Source organism: Elephas maximus, chromosome 20 (genome assembly GCF_024166365.1).
Source record: "Elephas maximus indicus isolate mEleMax1 chromosome 20, mEleMax1 primary haplotype, whole genome shotgun sequence".
NCBI lineage: Eukaryota > Metazoa > Chordata > Mammalia > Proboscidea > Elephantidae > Elephas > Elephas maximus.
In genome coordinates, this window is record NC_064838.1 from 48757974 (window position 1) to 48778539 (window position 20566).

Here is a 20566-nt window from a genome sequence, read left to right on the forward strand (position 1 = left end):
CATCACACCATCTTTAATAAATTCAAAATTTTTATGTATGGAACTATTCCTTAACTTCCTTTTTGGTTTGTTGATTGTTTAATTCCTGTTCTAATACCATTCTATTAATTAACTTAAAAATAAAAATTAGGAAGGCTTGCTTTAAAAGATATTAAAATATTTTCTGGTTTTTTCCCTCACGTATTCTTATGAGGGAGGAGCCCTGGTGGCACAGTGGTTAAGCACTCAGTTGCTAACCAAAAGGTTGGCGGTTCTAAGCCACCAACCATTCCATGGGAGAAAGATGTGGCAGCCTGTTCCGGTAAAGATTATAGCCTTGGACATACTATGGGGCAGCTCTCCTCTGTCCTACAGGGTTGGGTTTGGTTTGGCTTATTCTTCTAAGAATGCATTAAACTCACATTTAAAGTAGTTTTTTAAATGTATAAATTAATTGGGAGGGAATTAACATCTTTGTCATTAAATATTCTCATCCAAGAATATGGTATGTCTTTCCATTTGTTAATGATTCATGTTTCTCAGTTGATTCTTTTAGTTTTCCTCCTAAGAGTTCTAATAGTATATACAGTGAAGTGCCAGCATTATAAAATATGATTATGTGCTTTAAAAAAGACTAGACAGATATAAACAAAGATATCAAGTAGTTATCTTTGACTACTGGAGAGATGGTTCATTTGGAGGTTTATTTTCTAGTTGTCTGTTTTGTCAAAGTTGAATATTTGAGCGTGTATAATTTTTTTACGGTTAGAAAGTCACAATTCCCAGTATGCTCCTTGTGAAATACTTTAATATTGAAAATGTGTTTAAATATTTCTGATGAAAAATAAATTTCATCTGTGTTCATAAATAACTACCTAAAAATAAAAATCACTAAAAGCTTTTTTCCCTTGAATAAAAAGAAACACAACAGCTTTAATTATCAATGATAATTTGAAATGGTGGCTTGTATAATTAAAGGTGATAACAAAGCTGGGAAGCCCTGGTGGCGTAGTGGTTAAGTGCTATAGCTGCTAGCCAAAAGGTCAGCAGTTCGAATCCACCAGGTGTGCCTTGGAAACTCTATGGAGGAGTTCTCTGCTGTCCTATAAGGCTGCTATGAGTCAGAATTGACTCAACGGCAGTGTGTTTATCAAAAGCTGAAAAAAAGAATTGGTTTATATTCATTTTGTGCCTAAGTAACAGTGGAAAATTTTAAATCAATACTCATTATTTTAAATAATATAGAGTAGAACTTTTTTCAGAGTTGGCCATAAACTAGTTGTTTAATTGACATCTAATACCTACTAATAAATATAGTAAGCCTCATAGCTTAATATAGAATACAGAGATATTCACTTGTATTTATTTAACCATAATCTGTTCACAGGGTATATTTCCAGGCAAGGTGGCCATTAAAGAAGAAAAGGAAAATATTTATGAAGTCTGCAAAAGGTCTGTAATACCATTTCTAATTACATCACTTTAAAATAGTCACTAATCTCATTTGTATCTTTGAGTGTATATATGCTTGTGCTACTATGCCATAATGCCATACATGGGTATGATTTAATTAATGTGTCACATATACCCAGATAAATGAGTATTTTAAGTTACCCCAGTGTGACTTTGAATCCTTAAAACTGTCATTAAGTTTTTTGAACCATTAAAATATTTTTTGAGGAAGGAATAAGAACTAGTGAGAAAATAAAAGAAGAAAGGGTTTATATGTGACTTTTATGAGGGTGTTATTGTTGTTAGCTGCCATTGAGTTGGCCTCAGGCAATGCAACAAAACACTGCCCAGTCCTGAGCAATCCCCATGATCAAATTAGACCAACATGATATCCGTAGTGTTTTCTTTGACTGATTTTCGGAAGTAGACTGCCAGACCTTTCCACTTAGTCTGAGAGTAAGAGTAGCCAAAATCAGATGAACATTGCAGTTTGCAGGTAACTTATATGGATATAGTGATGAGTGTTGAGAGTTGCAGTGTACTCACTAGAGCACATGAAAATACCAAATTAGAGTTGGAAGACACCTTGGAGATCATCTGATTCACTCCCCACCTCCCCACTTGGCTGGTGAGGCAAGCTCAGGCCAAGCGAATCTGTTCAGATTCTTTTCAGTTGTTTATAAAGGAGGGGGTCTCTGGAGCAGCAGCATCACCTGGGAACTTGTTAGAAATGCAGATTTTTAGGCCCCACCCCACACCTACTGAATCAGAAACTGGAGATGGGGGCCATCAGCCTGTGTTTGAACGAGACTCCAGCTGATCCTGTTGTATGCTCAAGTGTGAGAACCACCGTGTTAAGGAAAAAACTAGGTAAGAATTAGATCGGCACAGAAGCCCAGTGTGGTCCATGACCATTTAGAGATCTTAAAAAGGAAAAGTGACAAGGTTAACTATTTTTTTCCTATTGAAAAAATTTAGCTTAGAAGCTAGAGTAGTGTCATTGCAAAACCTTCAGAGATTTATCATCAATTTCACTCTACCAGCAGTGACCAGCAGTGTGACATCGGGCAAGTCACTGTATCACCCTGGACTTTAGTCATCCAATCAAAAGTAAAAGAATTGTTCTAGATAATCTCTTCCATCTATAAAAAAAATTTTTTTTTTTTTATAGAACTCCTTAATTCTTATTTCTTTGTTTTATGTTACTGTTTTTTGCTTTGTTTGAGGGGGGTCAGTGTGTTGAATATACATATCAGTTGATAACCCAAGTTGAGGAGAAAGATGAATATCTCTATTTTGTGGGAAATTGCTTAACTCCATCACTGCTTCCAAATTTCATTTGTTGTAAGGTGTGGCCCCTGCTTTTATATTTTTTCTTGTCTCTAGCCCAGAAAACCAGCTAAAAAAGCTTGTTAGAATTGTTCTTAAGATAAAAGATTATAGTATCTGAGATAGGTTGTAAGTCTTTCTCTTAAAAATAAATTCATTTATATCTCTTCCTCAGCTCTAAGGTACTTGTATCCCTCCTCCTTGCTTAAGTTCTTTATTTTTCTATATAAGGGGCCTCCAGATTAAAATTTTCTAAAATGGTTATGTAGGAGCTCATGTATTAGAATACAGACAAAGCTTTTTAAGGCAACAACCCTGGAACATTAACGTTTTTACACTTCTCTCCAAAGGAAGCTCTTAAGTACCTGTATAGATTGATTGCATGTATTTGTCCTGGAGGAAATTTATACCTCATTTATTTCAGCACTATCAATAAATTAACTGGGTGACCTTTCCTGAATTAGAACAGTAGCCTAGTTCCTCCTCAAACATTTTGTCTGGCATGGTCAAAATGTTTTACTCCAGTTTAAACTCCGTATGCCTACCCCACTCCTAGCCGTACCCAAACCATTTAACAATAATTAGTTTTCTAGTTAAGAAGACAGGAACAACGTATTGATAATCAGGTGATAAGAGTCCTTGAGTATTGAAGAGTCATAGTGTGTAATGTGGGTAGCATTAGGTTGTTTTTCTGCTTATTTGATTCTCATTACTTCAGTGTCTTAAAAATAAATGTAAATTCTAATTTTGTTTTTTATGCTCACTCAGCAAAAATTCTAAAAATGCCGACATCGTGGCTGGTGAATGTCAGTTAGCAGCGCTGGGCTCAAAACCTCTATGCTTATTAGTGCCACCTTTAAATCTAAGTACTCATCAAGAAGACACACTCCTGAGACCCTGGATGAATGGTACTGTTTTCTTAATAAAATTGTGTTGGCATTTGGTAATATAAAAAAAAAATATAGGAACTAATTTTTCCATCAAAAACAAAGATTTAAAAAAATTTTTTGAAACAGGTATAGAATTTGTTAAAATTAAGATAGAACAGTTTCTGAAGTAGTGTGTCATGGGTTAGTACAAGTAAACTACAGGTCATAGCTAAAATACTCATATTTTAATTGAGTATATTTGTACATGTATTTTAGGGGAAACCCTGGTGGCAAAGTGGTTAAGCACTGTGGCTGCTAACCAAAAGGTCAGCAGTTCAAATCCACCAGGCACTCCATGGAAACCCTGTGGGGCAGTTCTACTCTGTCCTACAGGGTTGTTATGAGTCGGAATCGACTGTACGGCAGTGGGTGGGTGGTACATGTATTTTAGAATTTGTGTCAGTTTTTTGATAAATCATAATACTTTAAACAAACTACATTGAAGAATAATTTAGAAACCATAAAATCGCTTTGAGTAGCTCATAGCTCATGTCACTCTTCTGTACCTTCTCGTTGCTGACTTCATGCTGCCTGATGTTGGGTACCACAGCAGCAAGCCCACAGTGGTGACGTGTTTTATTTTTAAAAGCCTTACATGTTTGATAATGCAAATTACTGCAAAACTGTGCACCAAAAACATCAACTTGTTCCAGATTATATCTTGATGCTGCCAAGGTAAAAAATGAAATGACCTTAAGTAAAAAGTAGTTGTATTTGTTATTTTATCATTAGAAAAGAAAAGAGCATTTTTAAGTGTCCTAATTCTCATTTTAAAAGACCATGCATTAAAAGAGATAGGATCCCTAGGTTTGTTAGTAGTTTTCTTCCCTTAGAAAAACATTGTAATTGTTGTCTGTTTAACTTAGAGCCATATCATATGTTGCTGTATAAGACTTTTAAGATAGTATTTTCAGTGTATAGTGAGTTTAAAATTCAGGTTTAGAAATATTTAAGGACACCTAAGATGTAACCAAACCATTCTGTATTTCGCAGTAACGTACCATGGAGAACAGTCTGTGAACTTACATTAATGTAGTTAGCAGTGATCATCTGTTTCAGTGTTATGAAAAAATAAGTTTTAACATATCAGTATGTAATATCATTATTTATTTCTAGATTTCAGATTTCCAGGAAAACATTCTCTCCTAAACTTACAGAATCCTGAAACTTGTGAAATATTTAAGAGGGAAAAAAATCTAGGGGTAAGTCCCTCACTTCTTAAAAAAATAATCTGATAAAACATTCACTTTGGGGTCTGTCTTAGTTATTCAGTGCTGCTATAACAAATAACCACAAGTGGATGGCTTTAACAAAGAGAAGTTTATTTCCTCACAGTAAAGTAGGTTAAAAGTCCAAATTCAGGGCATCAGCTCTAGGGGACGGCTTTCTCTCTCTATTGGCTCTAGAAAAAAGGTCCTTCTCATCAGTCTTCCCCTGGACTAAGAGCTTCTCCACACAGGAACCCCGGGCCCAAAGGACACGCTCTGCTCCCAGCACTGCTTTCTTGGTGGTATGAGGTCCCCCTGTCTCTCTGCTCGCTTCTCTGTTTTATCTCCCAAAAGAAACTAGCTCAAGACAATCCAATCTGTAGATTGAGTCCTGCCTCATCAACCCAGCTGCCACCCATTCCCCGCTCATTAACATCATAGAGCCAGGATTTACAACACGTGGGAAAGTCACATCAGATGACAAAATGGCAGACAATCACAGGATACCAGGAATTATGGCCCAGCAATATTGATAGACACATTTTTGAGGGACCCAATTCATTACATGACAGGGTCCTTTTGACTTCCTTGTCTATTGTCATTTTTTAGCTGTTGTGGACATTATGTGAATATTAGAATAGGGATTGGTGGTAAGAGGCAAAAAATAAGTATTGACTCAGGATATTCACAAATAACATAAGAGGTTGAAGGCAGGAGAGAGGGAGCATCCAAAGCAGGAAATACAGGATAGTTCCTTCTGGTGAAGGAGAAAGCTGTCAGTGTAAAGCAGTTTATGGGAAAAGCATGTTGTAAAAACCTCTAATTCTGTCATTTACCTTCTCCTGTTAATCAGAAAAGCCAAGGAGAGTTTTTGGTCCTAATAAATGTGTCTGAAATATGATGAATATTATAATACAATTAACTTTTTGTAAAAGTAGGGGCAGGTACATGAGAGGAGGGAATGTATAAGCTTTTAAAAACATGTAGAGTAAAATAATAACCTTGATATGGAATATTTTTATACTAAGGGAAATTGAGAAAATGTACAGATAAATCACTTTAGGTGGATTTTTTTGTTGTTTTTAAAAATGCAGTTTTATTTTTTCTTATCAAATTAGCAAACCAACTTATCTTGATTTATCTTGATCCTGTTTTAAGTATGTAATGTTTCTGGTTGCCTCAAATGCCTTCTCACTTGATTATAGTGTTTTGCAGTTGACACTGAAAGGGAATTTGTCTAATTTTCTAGGTGTTCCAGAAGCCTCTAGGATTAATGATACCCCATAGATATTGCAAATTTCACTTTAATACATTACGTGGCTGTGAACGATCACAGTGCAAGTTTGCTCATGTCCCTGAGCAAGGGGATGAAAAGGTAAAATATATGAAGTCCTTGAAGTAGAAGTTGTTTAAAAACTATCTCAGTCATGCATTTTAGTTAAGATTTTCATGGACTTCTAATGGCATAGTTGAGCTTTGCCTGCTTTTGTGTTTTATGTAAATAGAATTACACAGTATGTATTCTTTTGTGTTGTCTGTATTCTTTTGCTCAGTATTTTTGAGATTCATCTATATTTTTTAACTTAATTATAAATGTTTCTTTCTCATTGCTGTTTAAAATGTAATATTCCATCATGAGAACATGTCAGAATTTATTTTGTTGATATGTGTTACTGTTACGGGTAGTTGGGTAGTTTTGAATATTACGATAGTGATGCTATCAGTATTCCTCTGCATGTTTTTTGGTGAAAATAAATACATATTCTAATGGTTTATCCCGGAATTGCTGGGTTATAAGGTCTGTGTATGTTCAACTTTAATAGATATTGCCAAACTGTTTTCAAGAGTGGCTGTACCAAATTACAGTTTGATCAGCAGTGTCTGAGACTTGTGGTTGCTTCACATCCTCGTCAGCTTTTCATATCAACAGCCTTCTAATTTTAGCCATTCTGCTGGGTTGGCAGTGATGCCTCGTTGTGTTTTAACTTGCATTTCCCTGATGATTAATGAAATTGAACTTCTATCCAAATATTTATTAGATATTTGCATATTTTTTTGGAAGTATCTGAGTCTTCTGCCCATATTTCATGGGTTTTTTTTTTCTTACTGATGTATCAGAATTCTTTATATATTCCAGGTACAAGTCGTTTTTTGGAGATATATAGCAAATATCTTTTCCTGCTTCACAAGTTGCGTTTCATTCTCTTAGAGGTGTTTTTGATAAACAATTTCCTAACTTTTATATAGTCCAGTTTGTCAACTTATTTTTTGTTTTATGGTGTTAACATTTTGCATCCTGTTAAAGAAATCTTTGCCAAGATCATAAGGATGTTCGCCTATGTTTTCCTTTAAACGTTTTATTGCTTTACTTTCTGAATTTTGCACTGTAATCCATCTAGAACTGATTTTTGTTTATGGTGTAAGAAAAGGATCAAGATACATATCTTTTCCCAGGTGGATGTTATTAAAAAGACTGTCTTTCCCCCTGCATTGCAGTGTCACCCATGTCATAAATTAGCTAACTGTATGTAAAAAAAAAAAAAAACAAAAAACTCATTGTCATCAAGTAGAACTGCCTCATAGAGTTTCAAGGAGCAGCTAGTAGATTTGAACTGCCAACCTTTTGGTTAGCAGCCAAACCTTAACCACCAGGGCTCCTAATTGTGTATGAGTGGGTCAATTTCTAGACTTTCTGATTTAATCTGTTGGTCAAAGTTTTTATCCTTGCACTAGTAAACGGTTATTTTTAAAATGACCTTAATAAGGATTTTGTAATTAATTAGGTATGCATTTCAAATCTGTGAGTTAACCTAACATCAACTTTTTTATTCCAGTGCTTTAAGGTAACTTAATTTTGGTATAAGCAAAAAAACAGTATTGAAATTTGTGTTCTTTTTATGAAATATAGGAAGGTAATTCTACATTTTTTGTTACTTTGGCAGGTTTGCATGGATGTGTTTAAGAAATATATAAGTATCAATGAGTTATGTTTGCTACAACGTGCAGGTATTAAACAATTGAATAGTTAATATAAATTCATTAATATGGGTGTTTCCAGCACTGCTATTGTGTCTCATAGTTTGAAAGTGAATTTAGTACCTTCTAGGTGTGAAAACTCAATGCCTTACCTAACATATGCCTTGGCTTAGAGTACTCAGAGAACATACAAAAGATACAAGTTTTGATCATAGAAATTTAAATTTAAAAGGGATTTGCTTCATGTATTTTAGATTTAATATTGGTAACATACAAAAATATTCCAGCTTACGAGAATAACAAGAGCTGAATCAGCTGTTGACTAAGGCATGAGCAGAGATTGTATTTCCTCCTTTGAGAATCAGAAACAGTTCTGGAAAGAAAAGTCCAGTAGTTACTGATCTGGTTCAATAGAGTTGTGTGCTTCTAGTCAAAAAAAAAAAAAGTAAAAGTACCCAGTTGTGGTAAGATATTGGAGAAATGGCATTATGAATTATCGGAACTTTTTAAAAAAGTGTATCATTTCATATCAAAAGCTATTAAAATGTTCAAACTTTTTTTTACCCAACAGCCTAACCATAGGAGGTCATTTAAAAAGGAGAAATTGTACTGGTATTTTAGTCATTAAAATTTATAAAGAACTTAATGACAAAAAAGAGGAAGGTAGTGTCTCAGTTAGTGGACTATTTGCACCCTGACTGACATAGATTGTTTCTAAATATCCTTTTTTTAAAACATTTTTTAAATATTTTATTAATAAGTTATAGTAGCAGACACTCAGAATTTCCCATGTTATCCGTTGGTCTGCTTCATAGACAGCTGTGTATATACTGAAGAGTGAATAGCAGCAAGAATTTATCTCTGTTTGGCCAGGCAAAACAGTTTTAGTATATAAAGGAGCTTTATAACAAAGTTGAATAATATTATACCATATTATTAAAGTATTTAAAAATTTTAACTTCAACATTAATTATTCTATTGTGCTGTTGAACTTTATCAGTAGTTACTGACTTTCCCAAGCAACACCAGGTAATCCAGCTAGTAATAGATATTTCTAAGTAGAAATAAAACCAAAAATAATTTTTACCAAGGGCAGTTTTACCTAAGGTATACAGATTTTGACTAGGGAAATTTAAGAATGGAAAAAAAAAAAAAATGAACTGATGCCAACTAAAATAATTTTAGTAAAAGCAGTGGGGAAAAAGTGGGCATGGTTTAACTATTATATAGAAAATAAACTAAGGAATTGAACTGATATAAAGAAAATACTTTCTCAAAGGGAAATAATCATTGTTGTCATAATTTTTAGTAGGCCATCCATAATCATAAACTGGATCAAAACGTTAGAATTCAAACAACAAGAAGGGTTGTGTCAAAAGAGTCTGCATCCATCTTCAGACTATATTGTTTTTCACAAGTGGGTAGGCCACTGCTCAAGACTGAAGTAGTTTCACTCCCTGGGAGACCATGATGTGTTTGGCAATCTAGACCTCTTCTTTGTAGATAGCACATGAGTCAGCTCCCAGGCTAGTGGTGAACATGCTTGGCTGATTTCAAATATTATTGCCTTTTTGACTTTTTGCTTAATTTATTTTTATTAAATATTTCTGATATTAGAAATGTGCCTTTCAAGAAAATCAGTTTATACTATTCTAAATATAGTACTTAGAATAGTATGTCCTGTATTTAAATAGAGAAAAATTGAGAAAGATGGATATCTTAAAAGCAGCAAATGACTTTATTTTCGTTTTCAGTAAACATGTTTATGGAGTACTACAGAAAGTTCCCTCCAGGTATACACTTTGAAGTACAAGTACTAAATGACCTTCTAAATTCTCTACTCAGACATTGTTTATTGAAAGAAGTATTTCAGGTAGTGAACTTCACCATAATGCTGAAAATGCTGGTAAGTAACCTACAAATACATATTTTTTAATTTAAAGTGAATTTCTGTGTTATATTTCTTTGGGTGTATAATTTAGCAGTTCCATTTCTGTGTTTGTTGAATACTTCCTAGAGAACACTTAGTTTAGCGTAAATGAGTTTGAGAAACTTAAGGAATACTGAAAGAAGACTTGAAAATGAGTATAATTTTTTGTTTGTTTTATCCAGCCTGCTCTGAAAGTATTACTAAACATATTTGAACATGTGGCCACTATGAACTTCAGGAATGCTGTACCTGCTTTAATTGACATCTTTTGCAAGGTAGGGGTTGATTTTATCTCTTTTATTCTCTGATAATGAAGCACCAGGAAAATAATTATATTCTTAAGCCACTTCTCATTCATGTTATGGATGCCAAAGAATTCTACTTTCAGAAAAATTCTTTTTTACCTGAAACAGGTTTTATAAACAGACTCCAGTGGCTATCAAGCCCTCCCCTTAAATAAATAGTTCCGAGCCCTCTAGGTGACTGTTTTCTGATTTGCAAACTATAATCATCTCTACTGCTTAAGGATGAATAAAGAAAATTCTCTTTCCCCGAAAGACTTGAGGTATTTACAACAAAATAAATACACAAATTAACATATAAATAGAAGATCATGACCAAAACGAAAAAAGTAGAGTCAGAGAAATGTGGTAGCTAGGAATTAGTTTTAAATTTGGCTCTAAACAAAAAAGAGACATAAGAACATTTTATGGCTTTCATAAAAAAAATTAAAATATTGGCTTTTGATAAATATTTTCTAGTGTTTAGTACTCTTCAACCAGCCCACTTCAAAATAGGCCTAATAGCAGAAAAAGCCCCAGCTTTTTTTCTTTAGGAAGTAGTATTGGCACCACTCTAGTATATGAATAAATATTTGAGTGAATACTTCTAATTCCACATTACAAAACTTGACAGAATTACTTGCCTGGAAATTTTCCAAAGCAGAAGTTACTAGTCACCTATAGTACTTGTAGGAACTCAGTGAAAACCAAAAACCAAACCAAACCCACTGCCGTTGAGTTGATTCCGACTCATAACGACCCTGTAGAACAGAGTAGAACTGCCCCATAGAGTTTCCAGGGAGCGCCTGGTGGATTTGAACTGCTGACCTCTTGTTTAGCAGCTGTACCACGTAACTGCTAAGCCACCAGGGTTTCCATGGAACTCAGTAAGGAGCCTATAAATTGTCTGATACTGAGTAACTTGGCTTTCTGCAAAACGTATTCCAATTACTGTACAAATAAATTTGCTAGTAATGGAGAATGTCTGGCAAAGACAGTGATTTCATTTTTGCATGGTTAATATAGAGTCATTATTTCCAGAAGTTGTTTGATACTAGTACCACTTTCCCTGTTGAGACTATTTTAGAGTTCAGTGGTGATGAAAACCATATAATTACCATAGAGGAAGATGCTTTTCCTTTCTTGCTAGAGCAGTGTATCACATCCTCTTCTAATCAGCATATATATCATTAAGAAAGGAGAAGTTAACAGCTTGTCTTATACTGCTTTAGGTTGTTGCCTAGTTTGTCAGCAAACAATTTCTATTTACCCTGGTTTTTGAGCATTGTTAGAAAGCAGAGTTTTTAAAGTATGTCATTAACCAGAAAACTAAACTGTTGTCTTGTACGTTTGGCCTTGTCCATTTAGTCAAAAATCACTGCATGGTCAGTGAAATTTATAGATAAACCAACAGTGGTCCTTTTGAATGTGGTGGAGCCTAACAGTAAATAGTCTTGGTGCTTACTTCTTTACTTCATGAGGTTTGGAAAACTACCTGTCAAGGTAGTGAGTTGGCTGATTTAGGAGATGAGCTGTTTTCCTTTTTTAAGGTGAAATAGAATACTCTTTGAATCCAGAGGATCTAATATAACTAGTTTAAGGATTAGAGCAGGCTTTGTTTAGAACAGACTTTAGGCAGTTATTTTTACAAAGTTTTCACCAAAATTTTTTTAAGTTGTTTAATCATTTGGGCTAGGTTGGGAGTTTCTAGGACCCATTTAAAAGGGATGAGTCGGAATCGACTCAAGGGCAACGAGTTGGTTTATTTGCTTTGGTTAGTGCCACCAGGTTTGAGACCATCTCCCTGAGAATCCAAAGATAGGGAAATTCTCTCAGCAGCATTTTACCTTATCCTTCATTAAAAGAAATTTTGTCTCAGAATATACATGAATTACAAATTCTGACAGCCAAATTATAGAGTTTTACACTGAGGTTTATCTTACTTATATTTTTAAGGGCAATAAAAAGTATTAAATTAGAGTATTCTAATTTTTTTTTTTTTTTTAGTGTATTTCAAGGTAGTTCCCCCCCCACCCCACACACACACTGTTTCCTACCATTGTGTTATCCTACCCTAAATTCTTATTTCCTGGTGCTCCTTTTAAATATAGATTGGGGAGGCAAGGCATACATTATCCCAGACATCCAAAATCATTTTGATATTTAAGTAATTCCTAAAATGGGGAAATTTCCTGAAAGCTAGAATGGAATCATAAAAGAGTCCCAGGAAAGATGTTGCTTACGGAATCTCAAAACAAACCCATTACCATCAAGTCAATTCCGACTCATAGCGACACAATAGGACAGAGTAGAACTGCCCCATAGGGCTTCCAAGCAGTGGCTGGTGGATTTGAACTGCCAACCTTTTGGTTAGCAGCCAAGCTCTCAACCACTGCACCACAGAATCTCAAACACCCCTCAATTGACTCAGTCTTAACTTCCTAATCTTACCGGTGCCAGCCCGTGTCCAGAGTAGTATTGGAGGACCTAGTCATAACACCTTTGGGCAGAGACCAGTAGGATTATTTGAGGCAGCTAGTAAGACCAAAAAAAAAATAAACCAAACCCAGTGCCGTTGAGTTGGTTCCGACTCATAGCGACCCTATAGGACAGAGTAGAACTGCCCCATAGAGTTTCCAAGGAGTGCCTGGTGGATTCGAACTGCCAACCCTTTGGTTAGCAGCTGTAGCGCTTAACTACTATGCCACCAGGGTTTCCTAGCAGCCAGGTCAAAACCTTGTACCTGCCCTGCCCTTCCCAGGAAATATCATGTCTTAGAAGACCTGTCAGAAAAGGCCTGCCCCTCATCCATTTATTTTCACACCAGAAGCATCCAGATACTCTCTTGTTAACTTTCTCGATTGAAGCTGGGGACAATTGATGTTTAAAAGTGAAATCAGTGATTATTTGATTCTTCTCTAGGCCAGGCCCTGGGTGAGCCACAAGAGAAATACCTCTCAGGAAGTTTATAGTCAGGGACGAGGTATAAACACCAGTGCCTATAGTAAAAGACAGACTGAGTACCAAACAAGAGGTACGGTGATAAAGTGGTGGAGATAACTTAGAGAGTAGGAAAAAAATAATTAGAATCAAATTTTGAATTCAAAATTACTGTTTTCATTTTTGTTTTTGAAATCTTGGAATAGGGTATCTTATTGTGGTTCTCAAATATTTGAAGCAAATATGCTCCAAATTTTTTAAGTATTTTAATTTTACTTGTCTCCATGTTTTACTTTGTTCATCAGTCTTTTAGTGCTTTCACACACATCAATTTCCCTACTCTTTGACATTTTTACAAGAATGATTATTTTTCTTCTCTGCAGCTTGTTGAGGCTGGGATGGTACTTGACCCAGAACACTTTAACTATATTGTTAAGCTCTTATACCAAGTACAGGCTTCCAAACAAGAAATAACTGCAGTTCTGGAAATGAAATCCAGGTGAGAAAAAGCATTATAATTAAGGCTGAAATGTATGTATTTTGATGAGAATTTATAAAGAGTGAAGTGGTATACTTATCACTGTTCATATGTCTGAACACCTGGATAGTTGCCCATTGTTATCCATTCTCCCACTTCTTGATTATATCCTATCTTAGTCAAGCTGCCTTTAGCCAGCTTTCCTGGCCAGCCTCACTAAGTCTTTCTCAGTACTTCATTTCATCTCAACATTTTGATGCATCAAGTATAAAAGGAGCCTGTTTTATTCTGTATTTCACAGCTTAGTTAATTCCACTTAAAACACTCACTTTTACATATAGGTTGTTGTTGTTAGCTGCTGTCAACTTGGTCTCTGACTCATGGCAACCCCGTGCACAGTGGAACAAAACCTGCCTGGCTCTTGCACCGTGCCCATGACCAGTTGTAGATTGAACTATTGTGATCCGTCGTGTTTTCACTGGCTGATTTTTAGAAGTGGATCACCGGGCATTTCTTCTTAATATGTGTAAAATACCAGCTGCAGTTGAGTTGATTCTGACTCATGGCGACCCCATGTGTGTCAGAGCAGAACTGTGCTCCACAGGGTTTTCCACAGCTGATTTTTCTGAAGTAGACCTTTAGGCCTTTCTTCTGAGGAACCTCTAAGTGGACTTGAACTTCCAACCTTTGGGTTAGCAGCCAGCCAAGCACATTAACTATTTGTAACACCCATCCTACATGTATATAAATTACCTTAATTCTTTTTTTCTCTTTCACTCGCTTCTTGCCATGTTAACCCATTGCCCTTGAGTTGATTCTGACTCATAACAACCATATAGGACAGAGTAGAACCACCCTCATAGAGTTTCCAAGGATGGTAGATCCTAACTGCCGATGTTTTGGTTAACCGCCATAGCACTTAACCACTGTGCCACCAGGGTTTCCCTCTTGCTACGTTAGCTTAATGAAATACCTTAATGCCTCTCCATCACGTTCTCTATTTAGCTAATGGACCTCCAAGGGACTTTTTTTTAACCTTTGGTAATTATAAGAGTAGTACCGTTAAGTAAAAAGAAAGCCATTAATTTTAAAAGTTGTTACTAAAGTATAGCATACATAGAGAAAAGTGTACAAATCTTTAAGTATTTAAATGAACCATAACTTTTTAAATTTATTCAATTTTTTGTTGTTGAAAATGTACACATCAGAACATACACCAGCTCAACAATTTCTACATGTATAATTCATTGACATTGAGTACATTCTTCAAGTGTTGCAACCATTTTCACCCTCCTTTTCTGAATTGTTCCTCCCACCTTAACATAAACTCACTACTCTCTAAGTTTCCTATCTCACTTTCGAGTTGTTGTCAGTTTAATCCCATATAGGTAGTTCTTCAAAAGAGCACAATGCCAAGGCAGACATTCTTTACTAATTAAGCTAAACTATTGTTTGCTTTAAAGAAGACTTCGATTATATTCATAGTGTTGTTTAACCATCACCACTGTTCCCAAAATTTTTCATTATCCCAAACAGAAACTCATATCCATTAAACAGTAACTCCCCATTCCTCCTTACCCCCAGCCATTAGTAACTACTAATCAACTTTCTATCTCTATGCATTTGCCTTTTCTATATATTTTATGTAAGTGGAATCCTGTAGTATTTGTCCTTTTGTGTCTGATTTCTTTCACTTGGTATAATGTTTTCAAGGTTTATCCATGTTATAGTATGTTATAGTATGTGTTAGAACTTCATTTCTCTTTATGGCGATATAATATTTCATTGTATGTCTATACCCCATTTTGTTTATCCATTTCATTCATCTGTTGATGGACTCTTGGGTTGTTTCCACCTTTTGGATATTGTGAATATTGCTGCAGTGAATATTGGTGTGCAAGTATCTTTTTGAGTTCCTGCATTCAGTTCTTTTGGATACGTAATCAGGAGCGGTGAAATTGCTGGATCGTATGGTAATTCTATGTTTAACTTTTTGAGAAACCACCAGACTGTTTTCCACAGTGGCTGTACCATATCACAGTGCCACCAGCAATAGATAAAAGTTCCAGTTTTTCCCCATCTTTGCTAGCGCTTATTGTTCTCTGTCTTTTGATAATAGCCATCCTAGTGAGTGTGAAGTGGTATCCGATCGTGGTTTTTATTTTTATTTTTTAAATAATATTTTATTGTATTTTTAGTGAAAGTTTACACAGCAAATTGGGTTCCCATTTAACAATTTCTACACAGATTCTTCAGTGATGTTAGTTACATTTTTCACAAAGTATCAGCATTCTCATTATTTCCATTCTGGTTGTTCTGTTTCTAGTAATCAAGTTTCCCTGCCCCATTACCTTCTCATCTTTCCTTTAGAGTAGTTGTTGATTCATTTGGTTCATTGTGATTTTGATTTGCATTTCCCTAATGACTAATGACATTGAGCATCTTTTCACATGCTTGTTGGCCATTTATGTATCTACTTTGGAGAAATATCTGTTCAGGTTCTTCGCCCATTTTTTAAATTGGGTTTGTCATTTTGTTCAGTTGTAGGGGTCCTTTGTATATTCTGGATATTAAAACAGATTATTATCAGATATATAGTTGCTAGATATTTTCTGTCAATCTGTAGGTTTTCTCTTCGTTTTGTTGATAAAGTCCTTTGATGCGTAAAATTTTTAATTTTGATAAAGTCTAATTTATTCTGTCTTGTTCGTGCTTTTGGTGTCAAATTTAAGAATCCATTATCAGAAACAAAGTCTTAAAGCTTTGCCCCTGTGTTTTTGTTCTAAGAGTTTTACGGTTTTAGTTTTTATATTTAGGTCCTTGATACATTATGAGTTAATTTTCGTGTGAGATATAGATCCTCTTTGCCTACTTTTTTAATTGGGTTATTTGTATTTTTGTTGAGTTGTAGAAGTTCTTTGTATGATCTAGAATATTTCATATTTGAATGTTCCTAACACTTTAATTATTCAATGCCAGGCTTTAGAAATGAGTTTTGGTTTTTGTTTCCTTTGAATGGAAGTGAGTTTTAATGGACATTCATACTTTGATTTTGATTTTACTTTTTATTTAGCTAGTTTAAAGTACCACCATGTATCTGTCAGTTTGTCATACTGTGGTGGCTTGCATATTGCTATGATACTAGAAGCTTTGCCACTGTTCAGGGTCACCCTTGGTGGACAGGCTTCAGCTTAGCTTCCAGACTGAGACAGACTAGGAAGAAGGACCTGGCAGTCTTCTTCTGAAAAAATTGGCTAGTGAAAACCTTATTAATAGCAGCAGTACATTGTCTAATATAGTACCAGAAGATGAGTCCCTCAGGTTGGAAGGCATTCAAAGTACAACTGGGGGAAGCGCCGCTTCCTCAAAGTAGAGCGGACCTTGATGATGGGGATGGAGTCAAGCTTTCAGGACCTTCATTTGCTGATGTGGCATGATTGAAAGTGAAAAGAAAGCTGCAAACATCCATTAATATTTGGAATGTGGAATGTTTAAAGTATGAATCTAGGAAAACTAAAAGTCCACATGTATGAAATGGAATGCATAAACATTGATATCCCAGGCATTAGCGAGATGAAATGGATTGGTATTAGCTATTTTGAATCAGACAGTCGTATGGTTTGATATGCCAAGAATGACAAATTGAAGAGAAATGGCACTACATTATCGTCAAAAAGAACATTTCAGGATCTGTCCTGAAGCACAGCGCTGTCAGTGATAGGAAGACCAGTTAATACAAGTATTATTTAAATTTATGCACCAACCACTAAGGCCAAAGTTCAAGAAATTGAAGATTTTTACCAACTTCTGCATTTGGAAATTGATCAGACATGCAATCAAGATGCATTGATAATTACTGGTGATTGGAATGCAGAAGTTGGAAACAAAGAAGGATGATTGGTAGTTGGAAGATATGGCCTTGATGATAGAAACGACGCTGAAGACCGCATGGTAGAATTTTCAAGACCAGCAGTTTCTTCATTGCAAATACGTTTTTTCAACAACATAAACAGTAACTATACACAAGGAGGAAACCCTGGTGGCGTAGTGGTTAAGTGCCACAGCTGCTAACCAAAAGGTCAGCAGTTCGAATCCACCAGGCACCCCTTGGAAACTCTATGGGGCAGTTCTACTCTGTCATGTAGGGTCGCTATGAGTCGGAATCGACTTCAACGGTAGTGGGTTTTGTTTTTTTGGTGGTTTATACACAAGGACCTCACTGGGTGTAATACACAGTAATCAAATCGACTACCTCTCTGGAAAGAGATGATGGAAAAGCTCAATGTCATCAGTGAGAACAAGGCCAGGGCCAACTGTTGAACAGACCTTCAATTGCTCATATGCAGAGTTCAAGCTGAAGTTGAAGAAAATTAGAGCAAGTCAACAAGAACCAATGTACAACCTTGAGCATATTCCACCTGACTTTAGAGACCATCTCAAGAATAGATTTGACGCATCAAACAGCAATGACTGAAGAGCAGACAAATTGTGGAATGACACCAAGGACATCATCCGTGAAGAAAGCAAGAGGTCATTAAAAAGATAAGAAAGAAAGACTGAAAAGACCAAAATGGATGTCCGAAGAGACAAAGTTGATCTTGAATGTCAAGTAGCTAAAGCAAAAGGAAGAAATGATGAAGTAAAATAGCTGAACATAAGATTTCAAAGGGCAGCTCAAGAAGACAAAATGAAGAATTCTAATGACATGTGCAAAGACCTGAAGGTAGAAAACCAAGGAAGAACACGCTTGACATTTCTCAAACTAAAAGAACTGAAGAAAAAATTCAAGCGTCGAGTTGCAACATTGAAGGATTCTATGGGGAAAATAGTAAACGACGCAGGAAGCATCAAAAGAAAATGGAAAAAATACACACAGTCACTGTTCCAAAAAGAACTGGTCAACATTCAGCCATTTTGGAAGGTAGTATATGATCAAGAACCAATGGTACTGAAGGAAGAGGTCCAAGCAGCACTGAAGGCATTGGTGAAAAACGAGGCTCCAGCAATTGACAGAATACCAATTGAGATGTTTCACCAAACGAATGCAGCACTGGAAGCACTCACTCATCTATGCCAAGAAATTTGGAAGACAGTTACCTTGCCAGTCGACTGGAAGAGATCCATATTTGTACCCATTCCAAAGAAAAGAGATCCAACAGAATGTGTAAATTATTAACCAGTATCATTAGTATCACACACAAGTAAAATTTTCTTGAAGATCGTTCAAAATCAGTTACAAGAGTACATTGACAGAGAACTGCCAGAAAGTCAAGCTGGATTCAGAAGAGGCAGTGGAACAAGGGATATCGTTGCTGATGTCAGATGTATCCTGGCTGAAAGCAGAGAATACCAGAAAGATGTTCACCTGTGTTTTATTGACTCTGCAGAGCCATTTGACTGTGTGGATCGTAACAAATTATGGATAACATTGTGAAGAATGGAAATTCTAAAACACTTAATCGTGCTCCTGAGGAACCTGTACTTAGATCAAGAGGCACTCATTCAAACCGAACAAGAGGATATTGTGTGGTTTAAAGTCAGGAAAGGGGCACATCAGGGTTGTGTCCTTTCACCATACTTAATCTGTATGCTGAGCAAATAATCCAAGGTGCTGAACTATATGAAGAAGAATGGATCGTCACGACTGGAAGAAGACTCATTAACAACCTGCATTATGCAGATGACACAGCCTTGCTTGCTGTAAGTGAAAAGGATATGAAGCACTTATTGATGAAGTTCAAAGACCACAACCTTCAGTGTGGGTTATACCTCAACATAAAGACAACAAAAGTTCTCACAGGTGGACCGATAAGCAACATCATGATAAACGGAGAAAAGATTGAAGTTGTCAAGGATTTCATTTTACTTGGGTCCGCAATTAACGCCCATGGAAAAAGCAGTTAGGAAATCAGATGATACATTGCATTGGGCAAATCAGCTGTAATAGATCTCTTTAAAGTGTTAAAAAAAAAAAAAAAGCAAAGATGTCACTATAAGGACTAGGGTGCACCTGACCCAAGCCATGGTGTTTTCTATCTTCTCATATGCGTGTGAAGGCTGGACAGTGAATAAGGAAAACCAAAGAAGAATTGATGCCTTTGAATCATGGTGTTGGTGAAGAATATTGAATATACCTTGGGCTGCCAGAAGAATGAACAAATCTGTCTTCGAATAGGTACAACCAGCATGCTCATTAGAAGCAAGGATGGCAAGACTTCACCTCACATACTTTGGATATGTTATCGGAGGGACCAGTCCCTGGAGAAGGACATCATGCTTGGTAAAATAGAGGGTCAGCAAAAAAGAGGAAGACCCTTAATCAGATGGATTGACACAGTGGCTGCAACAATGGACTCAAACATAGCAATGATTGTGAGGATGGTACAGGACCAGGCTGTGTTTTGTTCTGTTGTACGTTGTGTTGCTATGAGTCAGAATCGACTCAACGGCACCTAACAACATAACAAGTTTAAAGTGAATTTGAAAGTTTCGCACTTTTAGTAGATAAAGATGGTTCAGCAAATTTTAATGTTTTACCTTCAGGAAACCAGTAAGAATTTAAGTATATTTACAATCTAGGACATTTCATAACAGAAATTCAATTTTTTTAATTTTTAGATAATCTCAGATTTATAAAGACATTGCAAAAATTAATGTAAAGGCTTCCTATCCTTCACCCAGTGTCCTCTTTCATATTAACATCCTACATGGTAATAGTACCTATCAAAACCTAGAAATACTGTTAACTAACTGTAGACCTTTTCAGTGCATTATAGCAGGATGTACATGATATGTCAGTAATGTCTTATTACTGGTTATGTTAACGTTGACCACATAGTAAAATGATATCTACCAGCTTTCTCCACTGTAAAGTTACTGTTTTTCCCTTTGTAAATAATATCTTGGGGAAGACACTTGAACACTATGCAGTATCCTGTTTCTTCTCAAACTTTCATACATTTATATATTTTTTCATACATATTTAATACATTTTTTAGCAATTATCAGTGAACCTTGCCTGTAAGTTATTACTGTGGTATTTTCCTAGTGGTGATTTTGTATTT

The 20566-nt window shown here is 35.7% G+C and overlaps 1 protein-coding gene across 1 annotated transcript in view; it reads left to right on the plus strand.

The window, feature by feature from the left end:
* The window catches only part of TOPAZ1 (testis and ovary specific TOPAZ 1), a 76471-nt gene that overhangs the window by 21155 nt on the left and 34750 nt on the right, over nt 1-20566 (plus strand). The window contains exons 5-12 of the mRNA XM_049862601.1: nt 1367-1431; nt 3529-3668; nt 4806-4891; nt 6147-6272; nt 7840-7903; nt 9628-9779; nt 9986-10078; nt 13408-13523. Of these exons, the coding sequence (XP_049718558.1) occupies nt 1367-1431; nt 3529-3668; nt 4806-4891; nt 6147-6272; nt 7840-7903; nt 9628-9779; nt 9986-10078; nt 13408-13523 (842 nt within the window). The remainder of the gene's footprint in view (nt 1-1366; nt 1432-3528; nt 3669-4805; nt 4892-6146; nt 6273-7839; nt 7904-9627; nt 9780-9985; nt 10079-13407; nt 13524-20566) is intronic.